The 23,152-nt window shown below is 35.8% G+C and overlaps 1 protein-coding gene across 4 annotated transcripts in view; it reads left to right on the top strand.

Annotated features, from left to right (window-relative positions):
* Positions 1–23,152, top strand: part of CASK (calcium/calmodulin dependent serine protein kinase) — a 419,299-nt gene that overhangs the window by 210,410 nt on the left and 185,737 nt on the right. For all 4 annotated transcript variants that reach the window (XM_004376921.1, XM_012555680.2, XM_023731908.1 and 1 more), the window contains exons 4-5: positions 14,041–14,118; positions 18,702–18,774. In XM_004376921.1, the coding sequence (XP_004376978.1) occupies positions 14,041–14,118; positions 18,702–18,774 (151 nt within the window). The remainder of the gene's footprint in view (positions 1–14,040; positions 14,119–18,701; positions 18,775–23,152) is intronic.

Genomic DNA, 23,152 nt, shown 5'->3' on the forward strand with positions numbered 1-23,152 from the left:
AGCAAAAAACCTTGGCAAGGCAAGCAGGAAAGAAGTAGGTGGCGGAGGGCGGAGAGTTGAAGGCTGAGGGGGCAATGAGCCACCACAGTCCCCGCCCCTACTGGTACCATTCAGCAGATTCCATCATGGGGGTGATCACATATCAAATTTCAACAGGGAAGTGATCACAACATTATGCAACTGCCAAAACAGTGACTATCATGGCCCAGCCAAGTTGACACACAACCTTAATCATCACAGACTGATCCTCCTGATAACATGTCCAAAAGCTTCATATGTAAATGGGTAAGGAAAGGAATAGACAGTTCACACGTAAAGAAATACAACTGGTAAAAGGCATATCGGGTCATTTTATGTCTTTGACAATATGTCATAATTGCTTTATTAAGCAGTTAAGTTCCCACTACAGTGAACACCCTCTTCCCCATTGAAAAGATGATGCTTTCTATATACTCGTGGAATCATGGTTCACAATCCTGTGTAAGTACCTTCTCTGGTCCCTGTCCAAGTTCATACTGAAAGAATTGGTTGTATCCTATATACAGTATAGGTGAGAGAGGAGAACTTAGCTCAAATTATAGCACCTCGTCTATTCCTAGAACCTACCCCAAACCCACCTAACATGTTGATTTATTTCCTAATGCCCCAGGCCTTATTGTTGTTTGCTTGTCAGAAATGCCTTGAAATGCTGCTTTCCTCTTAACTACCACATAGTCCCTGCCTCTGCCCCACTCTCATTCTCATCCTCTCCACTTCTCCCTCTCTCTGCTGCTCTCCATCAGGACTCATTTCAGATGCTACCTACTCCGTGAAGACTTTCTGTTCTGAATCCCTTGAATGTCCCCTTTCCTTCCATTGAAACTAGTATGTTCTTTCATCGATTATGTTTTGTATCTTTTTTTCCTTATCTGCCGTCTGGAATATAGACTCTTAGAAGATGAGGTCTCCATGTAACTGGTTTTTCTATCCTCTACATGTAGTAGATGTTCAATAAATGCATACTGAATGAAACTAAACCCTCTTCCTCCACCAAATATGGAATCGTTTAGATGGGGGAGGGGTGAAAAAGTGTGTGCATGACTCTTCTCTCTCTCAGAAATGAATTCACCACTGACAAATATTTGTAAATATTCAACAATATGTGAGGTATTATGCTGGAGATAAAAAGATCTGTTTATGCCCTCAAGTCGTTTATAGTCAATCTGTACAGACTAGATATATGCCTACCTATGACATAAATAACAATAACTGGTAGTATAGGTCTAAATGACCATAGGGAAGCACAGATTCTTAGGGCCCCAAGAGTTTAGTGGAGGAAAGAGTGGGAGCTGGACAGGCAGGCAGGCTTGTGGAAAGTTGATGAAGAGCATTAGTGTCAGTTTAGAAGTCAGATAGGTGGAAAAGATGAGAGAGGACATCCCTGATAAGGACATAAAGAGCAAACATATTAGAAAAAAGATGGTAGTGGTTATGAGACATTTGTGAAGACATTAAAATAGTATCACAAGCAAAGTCTTGCATTGGAAGAAATAACTGAATTAAAGTTCTGTTTTAAAAAACACCAATAGAGACTGACTGATATATGCAAGGATTAAAGCATTTATCAACAAACTTATTAAATTTAGAGAATTCATTTAAATCATATCAACAATACAGTATTAACATGTATCATCTGGAATGATGGGGTGGAGGCTCTGCATTTAAAGATCCCCCTAGGTGGTTCTGGAGCGCGAGGCCCCCACAACAGGCATGAAAATGGATTTGTTATACAGAGCAGTCCTTTGTAATATGGTTTTACTTTTTTAACTGTAATTGCTTATCTTCCATTAAGCAGCTCAAAGCCTTGAGCAGAAGTCAGGACATTACCCTCTTCGTAACCTGAGCATTTTTGGGGGAGTGATGCATGAAATGGATTCCAAAGTCAGACTGCCTGAGTTTGAATCCTGGCTCTACCACTTACTAGCTGTGTGATCTCTTGGGCAAGTTACTTAACCTTGCTGTTTCTCTGTTTTCTTATAAGTAAAATAGAGATGCTAATAATACCTACCTCAGGGTTGTTGTACCCATTAAATGAATTAATGTATGCAAAGCACTTAAATGCCTGTCACATAGTAAACACTCGATAAATGCTAGCTTTATTACAGCAAAATAAAATTTTCCGGTTTTTGAACTGTATATAAAAGAAATACAAATTTGTATCCTGTTGTGTCTGCTGCTTTCACTCAATGTTACATCTTTAGGATTTAACCATATTCATTTGTGTAGCTGTAGATTTCTTTTCTAGATTACAGCTAAGAAGGTATATAATATTACAATTTGCAATGTATATTTATCCATTCTACTATTCTGCTATGTTTTATCCATTCTGCTATTGATGAACTCTTGGGCCTTAACATTTTGGGGCTATTGTGAACAATGCTGCTTGGAACATCGAGGTACATGTAGCCTGGTACCCATAAGGGCACATTTCTTGGAAGAGACTGTCTTTGCTCAGTACTGTGCAGTGACACCTTTCTCATAAAGCAAGCACCCATTTATGTATGGATCTGTTTCTAGGCTCTCTGTTATGTTCTGCTGTTCTGTCTGTCTGTCCTATTGTCAGTAGCATGCAGCCTTAATTACCAAGCTTTATAGTACTACATTTTGAAGTCAAGTACAGCAAATCCTTCCACCTTGTTATTCTCTCAAAATACCTTGTGTCTTCTTGGCCTTTTGCAATTCCATCTGTGTTTTAGATTCTGTTTGACAGTTTCCACAAAACTTGTCAGGAGATTGATTGGAATTCAGTTGAACCTATGCTTCAATTTGAGCAAGACTGTTTACAGTATTGAGTCTCCCAGTCTGTGAACAGGATAATTTTCTCTCCATTTATTTTAGATGTTTAATTTTTCTTAATAAAAAGCCTACTTTTCTCCATAGAGGTCCTGTACATCTTTTTATTAGATTTATTTCTAGGTTCTTAAAAGAAACATTCTTTAAAATTTTTCATTTGATTTATGATAATGATTTTGCTAAACTCTGAATAACTCTAATTTTACCTTAGATTATTTTGGATATTATATATATGCAATCATACCATTTGTAAATAATGGTAGTTTATTTCTTCTTTTTCAATTCTTACACATTTTATTTTTTATCTGATCCTTTCTGCACTGGCTAGGACCCCTTGAATCCTGTTGACTAGAAATTGTTGGCTTATTCCTTATCTAATAGTTTCTTAAGTTTTTTTAAATCATAAATAAATGTATAATTTTATTAAATTTTTTTGATGATGTATTGAGATGATCACATAATTTCTTTCTTTAATCTTTTAATGTTTAGAATTGCATTAATTGAGCTCCAAATGTTAACAGTTTTGCATTCTTCTGGTAAACCCAACTTGGTCCTGATGTAAATTTTATATATTACTGGATTTGTTTTGCTAATATTTTGTTTAGGTTATTTGCATCTGTGTTCATTAGTGAGATTGTTCTTTAATTTTCTCATGCTGCCCTTAATGGGTTTTAGTATCTAGGTTAAGCTGGATTAATAAAATGAGTTGGAGACTGTTCCTGCTTTTTATTCATTTTATTCTCCTTAAAATAAACTTGTTAGAAATGCCACGTGGGTCTAGAGTTTTCTATGTGAAGTTTTAAATTACTAATTCAGTTCCTTTAATCATTAGAGGATTGGTTAGTCAGGTTCTCTAATTCTTTTCTGTTAGTTTTGGTGAGTTTTATTTTTCTGGGAATTTGTCCACTTGATATAAATTTTCAAATTTGTGGCATAAAGTTTCAACATCATCTCATCATCTTTTTAATGTCCGCAGGATATGAAATTATATCTTCTTTTTCATTCTTTTTTTTATTGTGCTTTAAGTGAAAGTTTACAATTTAAGTCAGTTTTTTTCATACAAAAATTTATACACACATTGCTATGTGACCCTAGTTGCTCTCCCTATACTGTGACAGCACACTCCTCCTTTCCACCCCTGATTTCCTGTGTCCATTCAACCAGCTCCTGACCCTCTGTGCCCTCTCATCTCGCCTCCGTACAGGAGCTGCCCATTTAGTCTCATGTATCTCCTTGAGCTAAGAAGCATACTCCTCATGAGTATCACTTTATGTCTCATAGTCCAATCTAATCTTTGTCTGAAGAGTAGGCCTCGGGAATGGTTTTAGCTCTGGGCCAACAGAGAGTCCAGGAGCCATGTCTTCCAGAGTTCCTCCATCTCAGTCAAACCATTAAGTCCGGTCTTTTTTACTAGAATTTGAGTTCTGTACTCCACTTTTCTCCTGCTCCATCAGGGACTCTCTGTTGTGTTCCCTGTCAGGGCGGTCATTGGTGGTAGCCAGGCACCATCCAGTTCTTCTGGTCTCAGGCTGATGGAGTCTCTGGTTTATGTGGCCCTTTTGTCTCTTGGGCTAATATTTTCCTTGTGTCTTTGGAGTTCTTCATTCTCTTTTACTCCAGGTGAGTTGGGACCAATTGATGCATCTTAGATGGCCACTCACTAGCTTTTAAGACCCCAGATGCCACTCACCAAAGTGTGATGCAGAACATTTTCTTAATAAACTTTGTTATGCCAGTTGACCTAGATGTCCCCTGAAACCATGGTCCCCAGACTCCAGCCCCTGCTACTCTGTCACTAGAAGTATTTGGTTGTAGTCAGGAAACTTCTTAGCTTTTGGTTTAGTCCAGTTGTACTGACTTACCCTGTAGTGTGTGTTGTTTCTTTTTCATTCTTGATATTGGCTATATATGTGTTCTCTTTCTCTCTCTCTCTTTTTTATCATACTTGCCAGAGATTCGTCATTTCACAGGAAACAACTTTTAGCTTTGTTAATCCCTCTAACATGTTTCTTTTCCATTTCATTAATTTTTGCTCTTTCCTTTTATCTACTTTGTTTGCATTTAATATGATGATCTTTATATAACTTATTGAGAGGAATGCTTAGTTCATAAATTTTAGCCTTCTTTTCTAATACATGCATTTACAGCTGAAAATTTCCCCCTAACTATTGCATTCTGCAAGTTCTGTTTGTTTATTTTTATTATTATTCATTGTTAAATATTTTCTTATTTTATAATGATTGATTCTGAGGACTACAGCATAAATGTTAATTTTTCTATTTTGAAACATTGGGAGCTTTCTAATTCAGATTTTTTAAAATCTTTTCAAAGAACTTATTTTTTGCTTTGTTATTGCTGTATATTGTATATTTGTTTTTTACTTTGTTAGTGTACTGTCTATTCTTTATTAAATCCTTCTGCCTTCTTTGAGTTTAATTTACTGTTCTAAAAAAATTTCTTATCATGGGATACTCACAATTTTGCCTTTTCTTATTTTCTAATATTTTAAATCAGTGTTTGTAATATTTTATTAAATTTCTAATAATTTGAAGTTTTAAAACTTATAAATTTATGGATATGAACTATTTTACACGTGCTTATTTAGCTGCATTCTGAACAGGGTTTTTTTTTCCATTTTATTTTTAAACATTTAGAACTATTTTTAGTATGACAGAAGTATAGCATTTGTTCATTAAAAAAAGTCGAAAAAAAGAAAAAAATTTGAAATGCACTCCTACCCACTCACTCTTTAACACTGTTTTAATATCCAAAAACTTCTCAGTCCATCTGCAAACATATACATACGCATAGATATTTTTATACAGCTTAATATATTGTATTCGTCTTTCTATGTTAATGAATATACTTATATAACATCATTTTAATGGCAGCATAATCTTTCACTATGTGTATATACCACAATTTATTTAACCATCCTCCTATTGTTGGGCATTTATTTAGGTTGTTTCCAACTTCTCCCTGTTATAAAGAACTGTGATAAATACTTGTCATTAAAACTTGGCAAATATCTCCAGTTATTTCTCTTGGAATGAAATTATTGGGTCAGAGGAATTGCATATTTTTAAAGCTTTTCCCAAGCACTATAAAATTGCCCTTCAGAAATGTTGTATTGATACGTGCTTCCATCAACAGTGGATTACCTGATTCAAGAAAAGTCTTTCTAAAGCTGAGTTGTATTTGTGGGGTGTGTGTGTGTGTGTGTGTGTGTGTGTGTGTGTGTGTGTGTGTGTGTGTGTGTGTGTGTGTAACATGGATCGCCAGCTGCTCAGACTGGAAAATTGGTTCTCTGCCTCAACACCTCCTTTCAGCCATTTTTATATTTGTGGGTCTGTTAATGGCAACACTGTAATTCTGAAATGCAACATCTCAATCCTGCACAAGTTTTGATATGTACCGTTTTTCATTAACATTGTGAAAAATATTTTCATTAAAATTATAATTACCCCTTTGATTCATAGGTTATTTAGCATGAATTTCTCAGTTTTCAAACATTTGGGGATTTTCCAGTTATTTTATTAATTTATTTCTAAGTACATTGTGACTAGAAAACATGCTGAGTGCTTTCAGTCCTTTTAACTTTTTGTGGTCTCAGAAAAGCACTTGTATGATTCTTTGAGTTGTAAGATGAGCTAGTCACTTTTTTGAAGAACATCATTTTTACTTAAAAGAATGACTAACAGAAAACTATGGCTATACAGACTTGAGTATCTAGCAGACATTTTCCAAAAAATGAATAAAATGAGCTTGTTGCTTCAAGGAAAGCAACTGATAGTATGTGTTGCCAATGAGGAATTCAAATTTTCAAGTAAAAATTAGAATTTTGAAAAAATTGAGCTTGACGGCTTTCCAGTACATAAAGAATTTTCTAATGTAAGTCAGTGGTGATATTAGTGAATGTCGGTTTTTTTGTATCATGTAATAAAGTGCAGTATTTTATTTTTGTCAATATTTGGTAAATGTATATAAGTTTTAAAAACTTAAAACCAAACCCATTGCTGTCGAGTCAATTCCGACTCATAGTGACCCTATAGGACAGAGTAGAACTGCCCCAACAGGATTTCCAAGGCTGTGTGTAATCGTTACAGAAGCAGACTGCCACATCTTTCTCCTGAGGAGCAGCTGGTGGGTTCGAACTGCCAGCTTTTCAGTTAGCCGTTGAGTGCTTTAGCCACTGCATAATTTAGTGTACCAGTGTTTTCGAAATGACTGATTTATGATATTATGAAATCATGCATGGGTAAAAGGCCTATTCAAAGTACAAGACAGAACAGTGGATTATAATGTAACAATACAAAAAGTTCCATAATATGGTTCCAGATTCCACACTGCAGCTAACCTTTTAGAAACCACCACTTTTTAAGTTTGGATATAGTATCAAAGAAGAAAATTCACAATTATCTGTGATGGCTATTAAATTACTCTGCCTTCTTCCAATTATATATCTTTGTGAAGCCAGATTTTCTTCATATACTTCAACCAAATAACATATTATAACAGATTGAATGCAGAAAGAAATATGAGAATCCAGCTGTTTTCTATGTAGCCAGAAATTAAATATATTTGCAAAATGTAAAATAATGCCACTCTTCTCACTAAATTTATTTTGTCTTAGAATAATTATTTTTCATTAAAAATATTATTTATGTTAACATATAATGGGTTTGTTACAGTTATTTTTAAAAAACTGAACAAATATGTTTGATTTCTCAAGTTTTAAATTCTACTACAGTAAATAGTGATAGATAAAGCCCATATAAATACAGTCTCTTTGGGGTTCTCAGTAATCGTTAAGAGTGGAAAAGGACTCTGAGCTCAAAAGTTTGAAAACTTTTGTCTTAGTGATTGTCCTAGACATTACAGTATGCCTCCTGAATTATTGTTGGTTGTTGTCAAGTATTTTTATTCTCTCTCTCTCTCATTCTCTCTAAAAGAAAGAAGAAGAAGTTATTGTTTTATTGTTTCTCTCTCCAGGGATATATTAGATATATATAACTTACTGAGAGAGCGAGTGAATGGTTGTACTATACAATCAAGATTAATCTACATATTTACCACATTTTATGTTTTTCATGTCTTGCTTCATCGCTGAGTTTTCATTTGACTTCATTTGTCTTCTACCTGAGGAATACTCTTATGTATTTCCTTTAGGGTAGGTATGTTGGTAGTAAATTCTTTTTGATTTTTTGTTTCTTTATCTTAAAGATATTTGTTTTCACCTTTATTCTTTAAGGATATACTTGGTGAGAAGAGAAGTTTAGGTTGGCAGTTATTTCACTTAGTTTAAGATACCTTTCCAGTGTCTTCTTCTGGCTTCCCATTGTTGCTATTGAGAAGTCAGCTATCAGTGCAGTAGGCGAATCATTGAGGGTAACCTATTGTTTTCTTTTATGTTTTTAAGATTTTCTGTGTCTTTGTTTTCCTGTAGTTTTCACTGATAGTACCTAACTGTAGATTTATTTGTCTTGTTTGATATTTATTGGGCTTCTTGAATCAGTGAGCTGGTATCTAATTATTTCTGGATAATTATCAGCCATTATCTTTTCAGTATTGCTTTTGCTCCATTTTTCTCTTTTCTCTTTTGGAACTTCAATAGAATATATGCTGACCTTCTTACTGTAATCTTTTGTGTTTCTCACCCTCACTTTTATGTTTTCCATGTTTTGTGTGTACTTTATTCTGATCTTTCATTTCACTGATATTCTCTTCAACTATCTAATCTGCTTACATTCTTAATTTTGGTATTGTATTTTTCAGTTCTGAAATTTCTGTTTGCTTCTTTTTCAAATATAGTGTCACTTCTTATATTTTCCTGTTTCTTGCTGACGTTTTTAGGCCCAACTTTTATCTTCATGGTAAGCATTTGGGTTTTTCTGTGCTACCGACAGGACATACCAGACTATATTCTGTACCCCAATTTCTAAAATGCAGCTCTTCATGGCCCCAGCCCCGAGCAAGAGGTGTTTCATCAGGGCCTGAGCTTTTGGAGAATTCTTCAGGGTTTGCCAAAGGGATAGCTTTGTTTCTTTGCTGCTTCTCTTGTATCACGTTGCTGTAAAAGTAGCTAGAACCTGTCAATCTCTGTCCAACTACCCCTCTCATTTTTCCAGAGTTCCCCAAAAGTAAAATCCCCCATGTGCACACCAGCTGCCTTCTTTCCATAGCCCACTCCCTACTTCCAGGGCAGAAGCATCTCTGGCTCACCCTTTTGAGCTCTTAATTCTTTCCCACTTCTCACTAGGTAGATTTTCACTCATTATATTGTTAATTCTTTGAAGCTTAATTTTTTTTTAATTTCATCCAGTTTTTGTACTTGTTATTTTTGTCATCTTCAGAGATGTTGGTCAGAGAAATCCAGATTTGGTCTGTCCTTGATAGCAGTGCTACTCAAAGAATAGTTGTCAGACCAGTGCCAGTTTACCATTACCTGTCTGCAATGAGATAAGTACAGAAATTGAGAGTCAACATTTGGAAACCTTTAAAGCAACTTGACATTGCTGTGAAATCTAGTACACAGTTATGTATTTTATAAAAGTACTGGTTCATGATATACCTGGGGGGAGAGGGGGGACTGATCCTTCACCAAAGAGAATTTGAGAAGCACTTCTTCATATAATCAGGTGGAATCCCCGAGTGGCGCAAACAGTTAAGCACTTGACTAGTGGCTGAAAGTTTGGTGGTTTGAGCCCACCCAGAGTTACCTCAGAAGTAAGGCCTGGTGATCTGCTTCTGAAAGGTCACAGCCATTGAAAACCCTGTGGAACAGTTCTACTCTGTACACATGGGGTCAACATGAGTCAGAATTGCCTTGTGGGCAGCTAACAACAGTCTCCTACCAACACCCGTTTCTCTGCCTTTATAGACCACATGCAGCCGGCAGTATCTTGTGCCTCTAGACCTGTGATCTGTTTTGTTTGTTTTAGGATAATTTTTTAAAAATTATATAAGTATTGCATGCTTAAAATTGTAAAAATTCATATAGACAAAAGGGAGACAGCTAAAATCATTCATAATCTTCCCACTTTCACAGGCAGAGTAAATCTCCCATAGTTTTTCTCTGTGTACAATATGGAAGCACTCCCCATACTGTTCCATAAAAGGGTTTATTCTAGGTCTCGTTTCATTCTCTTGGAATAGAGCCGGCTAGGCTATCTTAGGATATATGTCAAATCTAGGGAGAAGTTCAGAACATGCTTTTTGAAGGTACTTGGAAGCCACAGAATCACCCTAAGATAGGAAACAGAGAGAAATGCAATAAAAGAGGCCTTATAATTTTTTTTAGACTCATACATCATCAAATAAGGTTTATCAAAGAATTGAGTCATCAAACTTTTTGTTCAAGGTTACTATATTGGGATTGTATATATTATGAATATGTATATGTTAAATTTCTGTGTTGAATACAATTTGCATAAATACTAGTATTTTTAGTTTTTATTTCTGTATCTCATGAAATTTAAAATTAATGGATTACCTCTTTACTATCAACTAATGTTACAAATAACTAATCAAATAGCATTAATAATAGAAAATTACTTCCCTAGGGATGACTTTCTTTCAGAATAACCCTTCAAAAGAACATGCCTGCATATTTAAATAGTTACTCAAGTGGTTCTGTTTGGGACCCCTGGTTATAAACCATTGAATTAAAAATATATATATAATCCCAAAATATCTCACTTACAATAACATCTAAAATATATAATGACAAGGGAAAAAAAACTAGTAATCAATATTTGGAACCAATATGAAGAAAACCTTAAAACTATAAAAAACCCCATTGACATCGAGTCGATTCTGATTGATAGCGACCCTATAGGACAGGGTAGAACTGCCCCATAGGGTTTCCAAGGAGCAGCTGATGGATTCTAACTGCCAGCCTTTTGGTTAGCAGCCGAACTCTTAACCACTGCGCCACCAGGGCTCCAAATTATAACTAAGAAACATAAAGTGAAATGGAGAGGCATATCATGTTTATGGATGAGAATATTAGAAAAATGTTAATTTTCTAGAAGTTAACGCATAAATGTAATACCATCTGAGTTAAAATATATTTTTTTAATTTGACAAAATGATTTGAAAGTTCCATGTGGAAAAAAATTAATAAGAAAATATTGACAAATGATAAAAATGACTTGAGACTTATTTTGCCATATATTAAAATATACTATTGTTGTTATGTGCTGTTGAGTCGGTTCTGACTCATAGTGACCCTATAGGACAGAGTAGAACTGCCCCATAGGGTTTCCAAGGAGTAGCTGGTGGATTCAAACTGCTGACCTTTTGGTTAGCAGCCAAGCTCTTAACCACTGCACCACCAGGGCTCAAATATATACTATTACAGTATTAAAAATCACATGGTGCTAGATACAAAAATAGGTCAATGGAAAAGAGTAGAAACCTAAAAACCAACCTATGCATATGTGTCTGTAGACATTAAGTCATTTCAAGTTCAAGTTCTGGTATTTCAGTTATAACCAGAAAAGATGGATTGATTCATGCTGGTAATTGTAGCACAGAGCAGTAAATAATTTCCAGCTCTTTCTCACTGGCTAGTTCTCCCCTTAGGTTTTGGCCTCTCACCACTTCGCTGCTTTCTCCCACCCCTAAGATCCTTTTTCCTACTTTTCTCTTCCAGGTTGCCCCAAAAAGCCTTCCTCTAGATCTCAGGAGACAACTCCCAAATTCTTATTACTTTAGTATGCAATCAGTTCAACTCTCTTCTTCTCCTAACTCTTCTCTCATCTAAGTTAAATGATGTTTATCTTCACATTTCACCATTAAAAAGCAAAACACCTAAACAAAACTGTAATTCTCTCACTGTGAGGTGTTTTTCAGTCCTCACAGATCAACCAGCTTAAACTGCAGCCAGCCTTAAAAATAACATTCCCCCCCTACAATACAAAGAAGTGAAAAAGATTCAGCCTCTCTAGTAGTCAAGGAAATGCAAATTAAAACAATCATGAATGACTTTTTTTCTCCTATCTGATTGGCGAAGATTAAAAAGAGTAGTCATCCTAGTCAGGCAAGGCAGAGGAAAGAACACTTTCAGTCGGTAGTGGGAGTATAAATTGTTAAAACTTTTCTGGTAGTATGTGTCTCAGAAGTGTTATTGTGTTATCCCCCTTGACCTAGCAATTCCACTGGTAGAAATTTTACCAGAGCATATGATCAGAGTTGTGCACAAAGCTACATGATCATATTCCTCCAGACTTTATTTCTAATGGTACAAAATGGGTGTTACCATACTTCAGAGTAGACTAAACTAAAAAAAAACTCAAACCCACTGCTGTCGAGTCAATTCCGACTCATAGCGACCCTATAGCACAGAGTAGAACTGCCCCGGAGGGTTTTCAAGACTGTAATCTTTACAGAAGCAGACTGCCACATCTTTCTCCTGCAGAGCAATTGGTGGGTTCGACGATCTTTTGGTTAACAAGCATGGTTAATCACTGTACCACCAGGGCTCCTTCCAGAGTGGACTAGGCCATAGTAAAAACTGGTATTGGAAAATGTTCACTAGCTGTAAAATGGAAACTAGGTAAAAGTTTTAAAGCTTTGTAGAAATGTTAAAATATTTGCATTTATATGAAACTACCAAAAAAAAAACAACAACAACAACAAATCTGTTGCTGTCAAGTTGATTCTGACTCATAGCAAACCATACCAAGGTCTAGATAATGTAATCTACTCTCTAGTTGGGAGTATGTTGAAAGTATAAAATACTTATTGTTCTTTAGAACTTTACACTATTATTGAACTGTTGAATGGTTTGAAGATGTGCATTTGTACCTTGCACACTCTTTACGTGTAGTTATAGTTAGTAGGAAAAGCACTGGACATAGATAGACAGGGATTTGAATCCTATCCCTGTCATATACTTGTCCATTCACTTGGATGAGTTATTTTAGAATGGAAATGATGCTGACCTCACAGGGTGGTTGTAAGAATGAACGAAGATGTAACAAGGAGAGTTTCTCATGGTGCCTCCTGAATAGTATGTTAGTTCCTTTACCTTCCCTTGTAGAAGTTCTCATTTCCTCTGTATAATGCCTGCAGAAGGTATATACTGTAGACTGAGCTACTGAATAAATGAAAGAACAAATGAGATACTGAATTTGAAAACATTTTGTAAGCCTTAAAGCATTATGAAAATGTTAGCTAACTATTAATGTTTGAATAATTTCATTAATACATCTAATGGTTTGCAAAGAGCAGTGAGTGTGTATGCACTAAGTGTTATGCTATGGGCTATGTAGAATTTAGGGAAAAGAAGACATTAATGTGGCTCGTAATCATTGGAGGGGGCTTCTTGGGGAATGGAGCATGAATTACGGTAGAATTTGAATGTGGGAAACTATATATGCAGAAGCACATGGCAAAAAAAAAAAAAAGAAAGATACAAAATGGTATATTCAGGGAATGGTAATAAGACTAGTCATCCTAGAAAGCAAGGTTTCTTTGAAAAGTCATTAGACAGAAGGTTAGGAAGAAGAGGTAAAATGTGGCTGAGACCAGAGGCCTTACCTCCCTGGTGAGAAGTAAAGAACCATTGTAAGTTTTAGAGCAAGACAGTGACACAGTATCACCAACACATCAATATTAGAATATGTTAGTAGCAATTAACTTTGGGAATGGAAATGTAAACAAAAGTAAATTATTGATTAATTATTTTTTCCTTCCACTATATATAAGCTTGAACTTCCATTTAGTAGTGATGCCTGTAGCTAAATGTTTTCGAATCCTTGTTCTGTTCTTAAAATATTATATTATGTGACTAAATATAGATAATTTTGGTATTTGATTCACAAATATGCCCACAACCCCAGGGTTGCTCTTTTCTGACACTTCTTATTGTGATAACCTAAAGAAGATTTTCGGGGTCCCCATGAGTTGGAATTGACTCGACGGCAACTAACAACAAAGAAGATTTATAGTCAATTTTCTGTACCTCATATTATTTGATACTTCCATTTCCTTGCTCCTTCTGTTTCTTTCCCTGCAGATTTTCAACATCAAGATGGTTATAACGTCCTTTATAATTCATATCTATTTTTCATTGAAAGAAAAAGATTTAAATAACTTACAGTCATTAGCTATGTTACCTAATAACTACAATGTATTTATATTCAGTGGTGTCCTTACTGGAGTTTACGCTTTTCTTACATTCTTTTTCACTTTTATCTACAGTATGGATGGAGCAGATCTGTGTTTTGAAATCGTAAAACGAGCTGATGCTGGTTTTGTGTACAGTGAAGCTGTAGCCAGGTATGTAATCTGTATCTAATCCTCAGAGATAAAGGTGGAAATAAAAGAAGAAAATGATAAAGAAATCACATAAAGTAGCCTGCTCTTAGAACTGATAATGAGCACACTGCTACTCTTTCCTGTAAGGAGCATATCTGTTTTAGTGTGCCTTAGTGGAACCGCATAGTAACTGTAAATGCAAAATACCGAACGCTGAAATTGTCTATTAACATTGCAGCTGGGTTTACACTTTAACATCAGTACTGGTATCCTTCCCATTTCTGATGACTTTTATACGAGGAACAATTTGATAGCTCAGGAACCATGTAACCTTTTATAATTATAGCATCATAGACTGACAGAGCTGGAAACAATTTAGAGCTTACCTAATACAACTTTGAACTCAGGGTGGCTGAGTGGATTGACCTTCCTCAGATTCCTTGCCCTGCCTCCTCCTGGCTGATGAGCAATGGATCCAGTCTCAGGAAAGGAGCAGCCATAGATACAGTACAAAATAAAGAATAGGCTCAATTTGGGGTAACTGCTTTTTTTGTACTACTAGGGCTAGGGAGAAAAAGCAAGTGAAAGTTTATATGTATTAATTATAATTACTTCTTTAAATTCATGGTGTATACATGGTAGAACCGAGGCTAAATAGCCTGTTTCTTTTGTGCCACACTCTCTAGAGTAGACTGTAGTTTTTTTAATCCCATTTTTCTATTGTTTTGAGTTCTCAGCACAATTTTAAATTTCTTTCCTTTTTGTGCTTGCAATTAAAAATCATTCTTTAATACCAATAATAACCAGTGCTGTCTTATGAAACTTTAAGGAGACTTTTGCGTATCATTGTTTATATTTATTTCTTAAAGAATTTGAGGCAACTTGCCTTTTATACTTTACCATACTGATATTTTTCAACAACAGCACAAAATAGGGAAAACTAAAAATTTTTGAATGTTCATTTTATAAAATAGTGAAGCTCAGTGGAGGAAGATTGTTTTTCCTTTTTGAACCTAGTAACACTGTATGCTGTCAGGGTTAGTGTTTAACCAGTACTAATTTTACTCTGTTCCCCAGTCATCCTTATTGCTTTTCTTTAGATTAGAGCCTGTCTCTACCACTGGAATGGGTATCAGGATAGGCAGGATGGCAGTGTTTTGTAAGAATGGTGTCATATAGTGAAATGACTCTTGGTCTCCCCCATTATTGATATAAAATAAGTAGATGTTTGTATACATCAAGATGAAAGCCTGTTGGCTTTAAAATCCACCTGAATTTGCTGTTAAAATAATGCTTTTATGAAAAGAACTTTCCAGAAGAGACTAGAAAAGAGTAGCACGGGGGACTAATAGGTGACATTGCAAAGAGAGAGGTTTGGGCACAATTTTTTAAAGACTCTTCCTCACAATGACAGCCTCCCCCCTCCACCCCACAAACAAAAGGTGGCCTCAGAAAGCATCATTAGCTATGTTCCCTTTTGCAAAGAAGCAATGATCATGCAAAAGGGAGCATGTAGATTCCTCCTTTGGTATAAGGTGTTTGACCAGATGATTTCTCACTTTTCGTCTTCCTCTCTGATTCTGTTATTCATTGTTGGAAAATTCAGTTTGCATCAATATTCTAGTGAGACCAACTGCAAGGAGACTATGAGACGCCAACTAGTAATCAAACTGATGATGTTTTTCTCCATCAGGCTGAGTTTCAAGATCTTTAGGACTGCAGCAAAGCATAGCGTAAAAGAAAACTGCATTTGGTCATTAGTACAAACCCACTTAGTGATTACCTCTGTTCTTTCAGGGGTGATGAGTTGTGGAGTAAGCTAACACATAATATCAGATTATCAAAGCAAACTCAAACAAATCAGAGAGATCTTCTTACCTGGTACCAGGCTTTACTAAATAATTTCAAGGATGCTGGTAATCAGAAGGCTCAGACAAAGCAAAGAGAGATCTGGGACATCAAGGATAGCTCCCAGATTATTCCTTTCCACATCAGACATGCACCTCTAGCCCAGAATACATGAGGTCTCTATATGAGGTTTGTGAGATTCTGCACACAGAGGGGAACATTTCTATGGAACAGCTCCATTTTACACCCCTGGGAGTTATATAGCTTGCAGGACATTCTCCAGGAAGCCCTGCCTGAAAAGTCCTGAGTTCTTTTTACTATAGGTCAATAAAGGGTTGCCTGAGTCAGAGTCTACTTGACAGCAGCTGGTTAATCCTTAACCAGAAACATTAGGCTAAGGGAATTTCAGAGATAAGGTCTCTTCCTCCTAGCAAATATCATTAGTCTGTTTCCCCAGAAGTCGAATTGACAAGAATAGACTGAGTCACCGCCCTTCTTTTCTTTCCCCCAAGGAAATGCCTCATTTCAAAGGGAATAGATGGATTGGATTGTAAGCCAGGTCTTTCCTTCCATAGAGTTACCATCTTTCCTAGTCCTTAGGGAAGATGAGACAAACATATATTGCTGAGTTTCTCTAACAGTATAGATCACTATGATGCTTCATGAAAGAAAGCTTTTTGATTAAAAGTGTCGTCAGTAACTCTAGAACATGCAGGCGGATACTGGTTCTCACTTTATTCTGCTTGCGAACTGTTCCCACACACAGCTTCCCAGAATCAGGACTGGGAGGGTGAAGAAAGCTTAGTTATATCTGTCATAATTTGGAGAAATAACAATTCTACTACCCTCCCCCACACACTCTATAAGTTCTGATATGTATATATATTTAGACCAAATAATTGAGTACTCTGATATGTGATTCAAGTGGAAAATGCTCATTCATTGAACTTTCTTTTTTTTTTTTACTTATAAGAGTTTGCAGGTAGGAATTTTCTTTAGACTAACACTAATTTAGGTGGCTGTTTTGGTCCTGTGTATCCAAAGTAGTCCATTCTGTGGGTACAAGCTTTGTCTAATTACTTAATTTAAACTTACCCACTTTTTTCATGGTCACGTCTAGATGGGCAAATAGGCCATTCCTAAATCTTTGACTAAATTTAGCAATAGTGGTAATGACTTAACCTTTGTAGCATGGTTTAGAATTTACAAAGCAGGTTCACATTTGTTATCTCTTAGCCATTTCAAGGGGGGCGTGTCACGGATCCTCCAACCTGATTTGAACCCTAAAGGTCCATGCACACCAAGTTTCTAATCTCTAACTTAAACAGAAATTTATTTACAGGCTACACTGGACCAGGCAAAAATATATAACCACAACACCTTATGTGTGAATTTGCAAAATAAGAGAAACTGGAAATCAGAACAAATGACTGCATGAGACTAGATCTCTGGAGTTGAGCTCAGTTGGGAGGAGATAGTGATAAGTACAGGAACAAAGTTGGGATTCTTCTACCTTTCATTTTAAAAATGGAACCTTCGAATCCATTGTAATATGTGAAATAACGCATATACCAATTAGAGGGACATTCATGTGAGCTTGGTTAAATGGTAGTATACTAAAGAGGGAGCTTGATGGAAATGTCCTCTTTTCATTGTAAAGCAGGAGTAAGGACATTTTAATTTTTTTTTGTCCTGAGTCACAAACACACACACAAGGTCATTTGTAAGTACCATAAAATTTCTGAAAATAATTTTTTTTTTTTTAAAGTGTGAGAAATAGAAGATCTGGAAACACAAAACAGAATTCAATAAGTACTATACAAGAAAATGTCACATCTGTAGCATATCTGTGTCGTGGATGGTTGGGAAAGAAATGGAAAAATGGGAAGAAGAGGGATAATGGGAAGAAAAGAGAAAGTCAAATATGGAGGGAGTAAAATGCAGGGGAAGAGAAGGTAAAGAGGGAAATAGAAGGATTATAAGAAAAGCACTTTAGAAGTAGGGAAAGGAAGTCCTAAAGTAATAATGAATAAGGTACTCTTGTCACATCCTATTGCTAGTTGATCCTATTACTGCTTTTTAATGGCCGTTTTTTAAAATGCTAACTCCTCCTTTGTTCTTCACCTGTACCCAGTGGGAGCCTCTGCAGACTCCAGCTAGCGCCTTGAGGAGTCAGAGTTCCTAGGACAAAGGCCTGGAACTAATCCTGCTTTGTTCAAGGATGCCCCAACTGAAATTTGATTATGTTACAGAAAGAAACTGTAGGTCTAAGGAGGTTCTTCCCTCTTGTTTATCCTTAGAGCTAAATGGAAATAAGACAGAGCAGATTCTGCTTATAGATCAAGGTTCCCATCCTTTTATTCAGAATTCTTGGTGTAACTCTGAGCACTGTTCACTTAATAGCAATCCAGTTTAACTAAGTAGAACCAACTAAGTATGGGAGATTTGTTGTATTTTTCACACTTGAAGCTTGAATTTTTAGTTTGCAGGGCTATTTTATTTATAAACTTCTTAGTATTTTTTTGACTGAGGTATCTTAGGAAATCTAAAACACATTTCTTCATTGCATTTTAAATTTATGAGTGTGTTTGACAACTTTTTCATTATTAAACTTCACTTTCCATCAATTTTGTCTACTCAAACAAAAAGCATCCATAGGAAGTTAATATGAAAGTGAGGGTTACAAACTTGGGACACTGTATATTAAGCTTTAAAAATAAATTTTTTTTACAGTTTTAGATTTCTTTTTTCTACAGTCATTACATGAGACAGATACTGGAAGCTCTCCGCTACTGTCATGATAATAACATAATTCACAGGGATGTGAAGGTAAGTCATTTTTATCACTAGCTTTAATGTTTGTGAAGAGAAACTGATAATAATGATAAACAATGATAATAATCAGAACGGTTTTAATAGTTTTATAGGGAACATCTTAAACTTAATTTTACTTACAAATAAAAATGTATTTAACTGCTTTATATTTGAGAAGTCATTGTACTAATTCTTATTATGAACAATTTTTATAATTTCATTTTCCTTTTATTAAAACGACATGCAACCCAAGATTCTCTTATTCCTCTTCTGCCTTTGTGTGCATGAGGGAAATGAAAAATCCAACAAATAGGAAGAACCAAATGTTATCCTATACTAAGTTAATTAGGAGGAAATTAGAATTTGGTTTATATAGTGAAAGTTCATCTTATATTTCTATTTTGGTAATATTGCAATGTACAATAGTCAGCATTTTATTTTCTTTGCAGATAAGTTTTAAAAACATAGTATGAAATCATAATTATAGATGTAATATGGTTTGTACCCTTAGGAATATGAATATTATCATTATTCAGTCTTTCTGCCTGTTTGATCCCAGTATCATCGAGTTAATGAGAACTCTCTGGGTCCCTGGCTTATTACAGTGTCAAGCAGAACAGAGAGACACGCAGTAAAGGAGACTGGTAGGCCTTACTCCAGATCTCCAACCGCTTCCAAGGCCTAGACTCACTTGAAAGCCCCTGAAGGTTCTCTGACCCTGGCTTACACTTTCACACTCTGATCTTTTGTCATCGGCCTCTCCCTAACCCCAGTGTCCACAGACATGGTGTTCCTTTCCTGAAGACATTTATATTATTAAAGGCCTGGCTTCCTCAATGTATTTTATTTATGGTTAAGAAAATTAAGCAGAGTTTAATTAAATTTGTTAATAATGCCTGGTAAAGTTTAACTGAACTTCTTTTAGTTGAAAGTGAGGGAAAGCATGAACAATTCCAAACAATCTAATAGAATGTTATAATGGCAAATGATATTCATTGGAGAAATGCACAAAATACACATTAGTGTAAATTAGTTGTAAAATATTCATTCTTTTCAAATGTGGTGATAGGAAAATGATACTATTATTATCAAAACTCAACACTGAACAATCCAATGGATAACACTTTTATAAAAAAAAAAAAAAGTGTTCTTCCCTTATCCAAAAAGGAGAATAAGAAGTGTGGAAAGCTAAAAGGGAAGAGTTGTCAACTGTAGTAGCATGCTGTGTTATTCTTTTGCATTGAATTAATATAAGAAAATACATATATACAGAGTAAAATATATCTCCTTTATATATTATATACAATATATACAGTAAAAAATGATTATTTGAAAGCATTAAAATGTGTGAAAAAAACTCTTGCTCAAGGATCAGTTTTGTCTTGAATGAACTCTGTTCTTGAAAAATAATAATTAAATCAACATCATATAAATAATGATTGACAGCATATTCTACTGTAATACTTTCAATAATATAATCAGCTTTTGATTAGCCATTCATTTGATGTAGATAATCCAAAACAAAATAAAATCCAAAAGTAGTTATATTTTACTTCACCTTCTAATTTACCATCTGATTTATTTATTCAACAAATATTTGAGTGCCTTACTTCATGCAGAATACTGTGCTTGGAGCCCTAAAGGTATGTGACCTCAGCGGGGTAAATAAGGCAGTATATATTATTTAGTACTGCGTATCAATACACAGCAAAGCTTAGCGATTTCAAACAACAACCACTATGTATTTGCTCACAATTCTGCAGTTTAGGCAGAGCTTAATGGGGACAGCTCAATTCTGCTTCATATACTGTTGGCTGAGGTGGCTAGCGTTTCACGTACTTTTCCGGCACCTCACCTGAGGTAACTAGAACAGCTGGGAGCTGACTGGACCCTCTTTATAGTCTCTCATTCAGGGCCTTTCTCTCTCCACACAGCCCCTGTCTCTAGCAGAATGGTGTCTCAGGACTCCACACGAACAAAAACAGAAGTTGCCAGGCCTCTTGAAGCCTAGGCCCAGAATTGGCACTGTTTCAAGTCCTCTGCATTCTGTTAGTCAAAAGGTCACAAGCCTAGTCTGGGTTTCTGTGGGAAGGAAAATACACTCTACCTTTTGACTCGATTGGCACCCGTACACAGGAATGGGAGAAATTGTTGGTGGCCATCTTTAAGAAGGCACACAAATAATTATAGTACAAGATAGAAGGTGGCAAGTATTATTAAAAATAGAGTCAGAGAAACTTCATGGAAGCGGTTACATTTGAGCCTGATCTTGAGTAATGGCATAGTTATATAGAGATGAGAGGACATTTCAAGCAAAAGGAACTGCATGCAGAGAGGCTCAGAATTAGTTTTGCATGGATTATATTGTTAGTTTATTATTTCTAAAGTGCATGTCAAATAATTTTGAGGAAGCACCCAGAAACATGCTGAGGAAGAGAGTAGTGATTCTCAAACTGCAAATTAATAAGAAGAAACCACCAGAAAAGGAGCCAATGTTCAGTTGACAAGCAAACTCAACATAGAGCACACATTAATGTTAATGTTCTCGATATTTTAGTGCCTGAAATCTTTACGTTTTGCATGGATAAAGGGAATATTTATATTTAATTAGTTGATAGTTTTGAATTTTGGTATATTAAGACATGCACTCAGAAGTATTGAGTGTCTACTGTAACTGGGGATACATCAGTGAACAAAACAGACAAAAATTACTGCCTTCGTGGAGCTAACGTTCTAGTTCAAGGAGACATACAGTAATCAGTAACCATAAATAAGTAAACTATATAGTAGGTTAGAAGGTGAAAAGAACCACAGAAAAAAAATAAGAATATGGCCAGAGAGCTAGGAAGTGCTAGAGACCCAACCGAACCCGTTGCCGTTGAGTCAATTCTGACTCATAAGCGACCCTATAGGACAGAGTAGGACTGCCCCATAGAGTTTCCAAGGAGCGCCTGGTGAATTCAAACTGCCAACTTTTTGGTTAGCAGCCTTTGCTCTTAACCACTACATCACCAGGGTTTCCAGTGCTAGAGAAGGGGTTGCAGTTTTAAACAGGTGGTCAGAGAAGGCCACATTGAGAAGATGGCACCTGAGCAAGGAGCTGAAGGAGGAGAGGGAGTGGGTTTACTTACTAACTGAGGGAAGAATGTTCTGGGTAAAAGGAACAGCCAGCACAAAGGCACTAAGGCAAGAAGGCCCCTGTAGCTGAGGCAAAATAAGCAAAGGAGAGAGTAGTAGATGAGGTCTGAGAGGAAAGGAGAGAATGGGCTTTGACTTTTACTCAGAGAAATGAGAATTCACTGGAGAGTTTTGAACAAAGGAAGACTGTGATCTGACTTTCCATGGTAACAGGACTACACTGCTTTGTTAATAATACATTGAAGAGGCTCAAGGGGCTGAGCCAGGAAATGGGAGATAATCCTGTCTGGCTCAGACTAGGATGGTAACAATGGAGGTGGTAAAAGGTATTTAGATTCTAGATGTATTTTGAAGGTTGTGTCAATAGGATTTCCTTACATAACTTAGGTAACCCAAAGCAGTTTTATTCAGGACCTTGTTATCGGGGCATTTTAATGGAGTAGTCATTGTGTAATAGTCAATGTAATGTATGTAGTCCGTGTAATACAATACATTTCACATGGCTGATAATTTAAAACTTGATTTGGTTTGATTTGTTAATATTTTTGCTAATAAAGCTGTGTATAATCAGCTTTTCTTCACGTTCAGATGTCATATATTCAGTGACTTGTCTATATGTTGATTTGGTTTATTGTGTAAGCTTTTGTTTCTATAGTTACAGTTTTTTGTCTTAAGTTTTCTTCCCTTATACTTAGTAAAGAAAATAGAAGACCATTGCAGTGTTTCATTCCTTTTGGAAAAAATAATCAATGTTCCATTCCTTTTAGGCCAAAAACATTCTATCCTTCCTTCCTCCCTCTGCCTCCTCTCTTTCTTATGATTCTTGGCGTATCATCCAAAATCATTAAGTTTCCCAGACGTCATAGCATTATGCTGATTAATAATACTTTTTGCTTTATTTGGTAGGTATTCCTTTTTGAAATTATCATAATTGAGTCTAAAAATGATTGTTTGGTTATATTAAGTTAGATTTGAATATATGGTACCAAGTGACTTGTTGTGGAAACTACTTGCTTTGGCAGAGAAGTTTCACATGAAATTGTATAAAAAGTAATTGTATAATCTTTTGAAATTTGAGGAAGTGTGTCATCATAGTACAGGATCTCCCAACAGCCACACTAGTGCCTTTTGGGCCTGGATACTTTGTTGTGAGGGACTGTTCTGTAAATTGTAGGATGCTTAGCATTATCCCTGGTCTCTACCCACTAGATGCCAACAGCATTTCCTCCAAGTTTTGACAACCAAAAATGTCTCC

The sequence above is a fragment of the Trichechus manatus genome, unplaced genomic scaffold (assembly GCF_000243295.1).
Source record: "Trichechus manatus latirostris isolate Lorelei unplaced genomic scaffold, TriManLat1.0 scaffold00046, whole genome shotgun sequence".
NCBI lineage: Eukaryota > Metazoa > Chordata > Mammalia > Sirenia > Trichechidae > Trichechus > Trichechus manatus.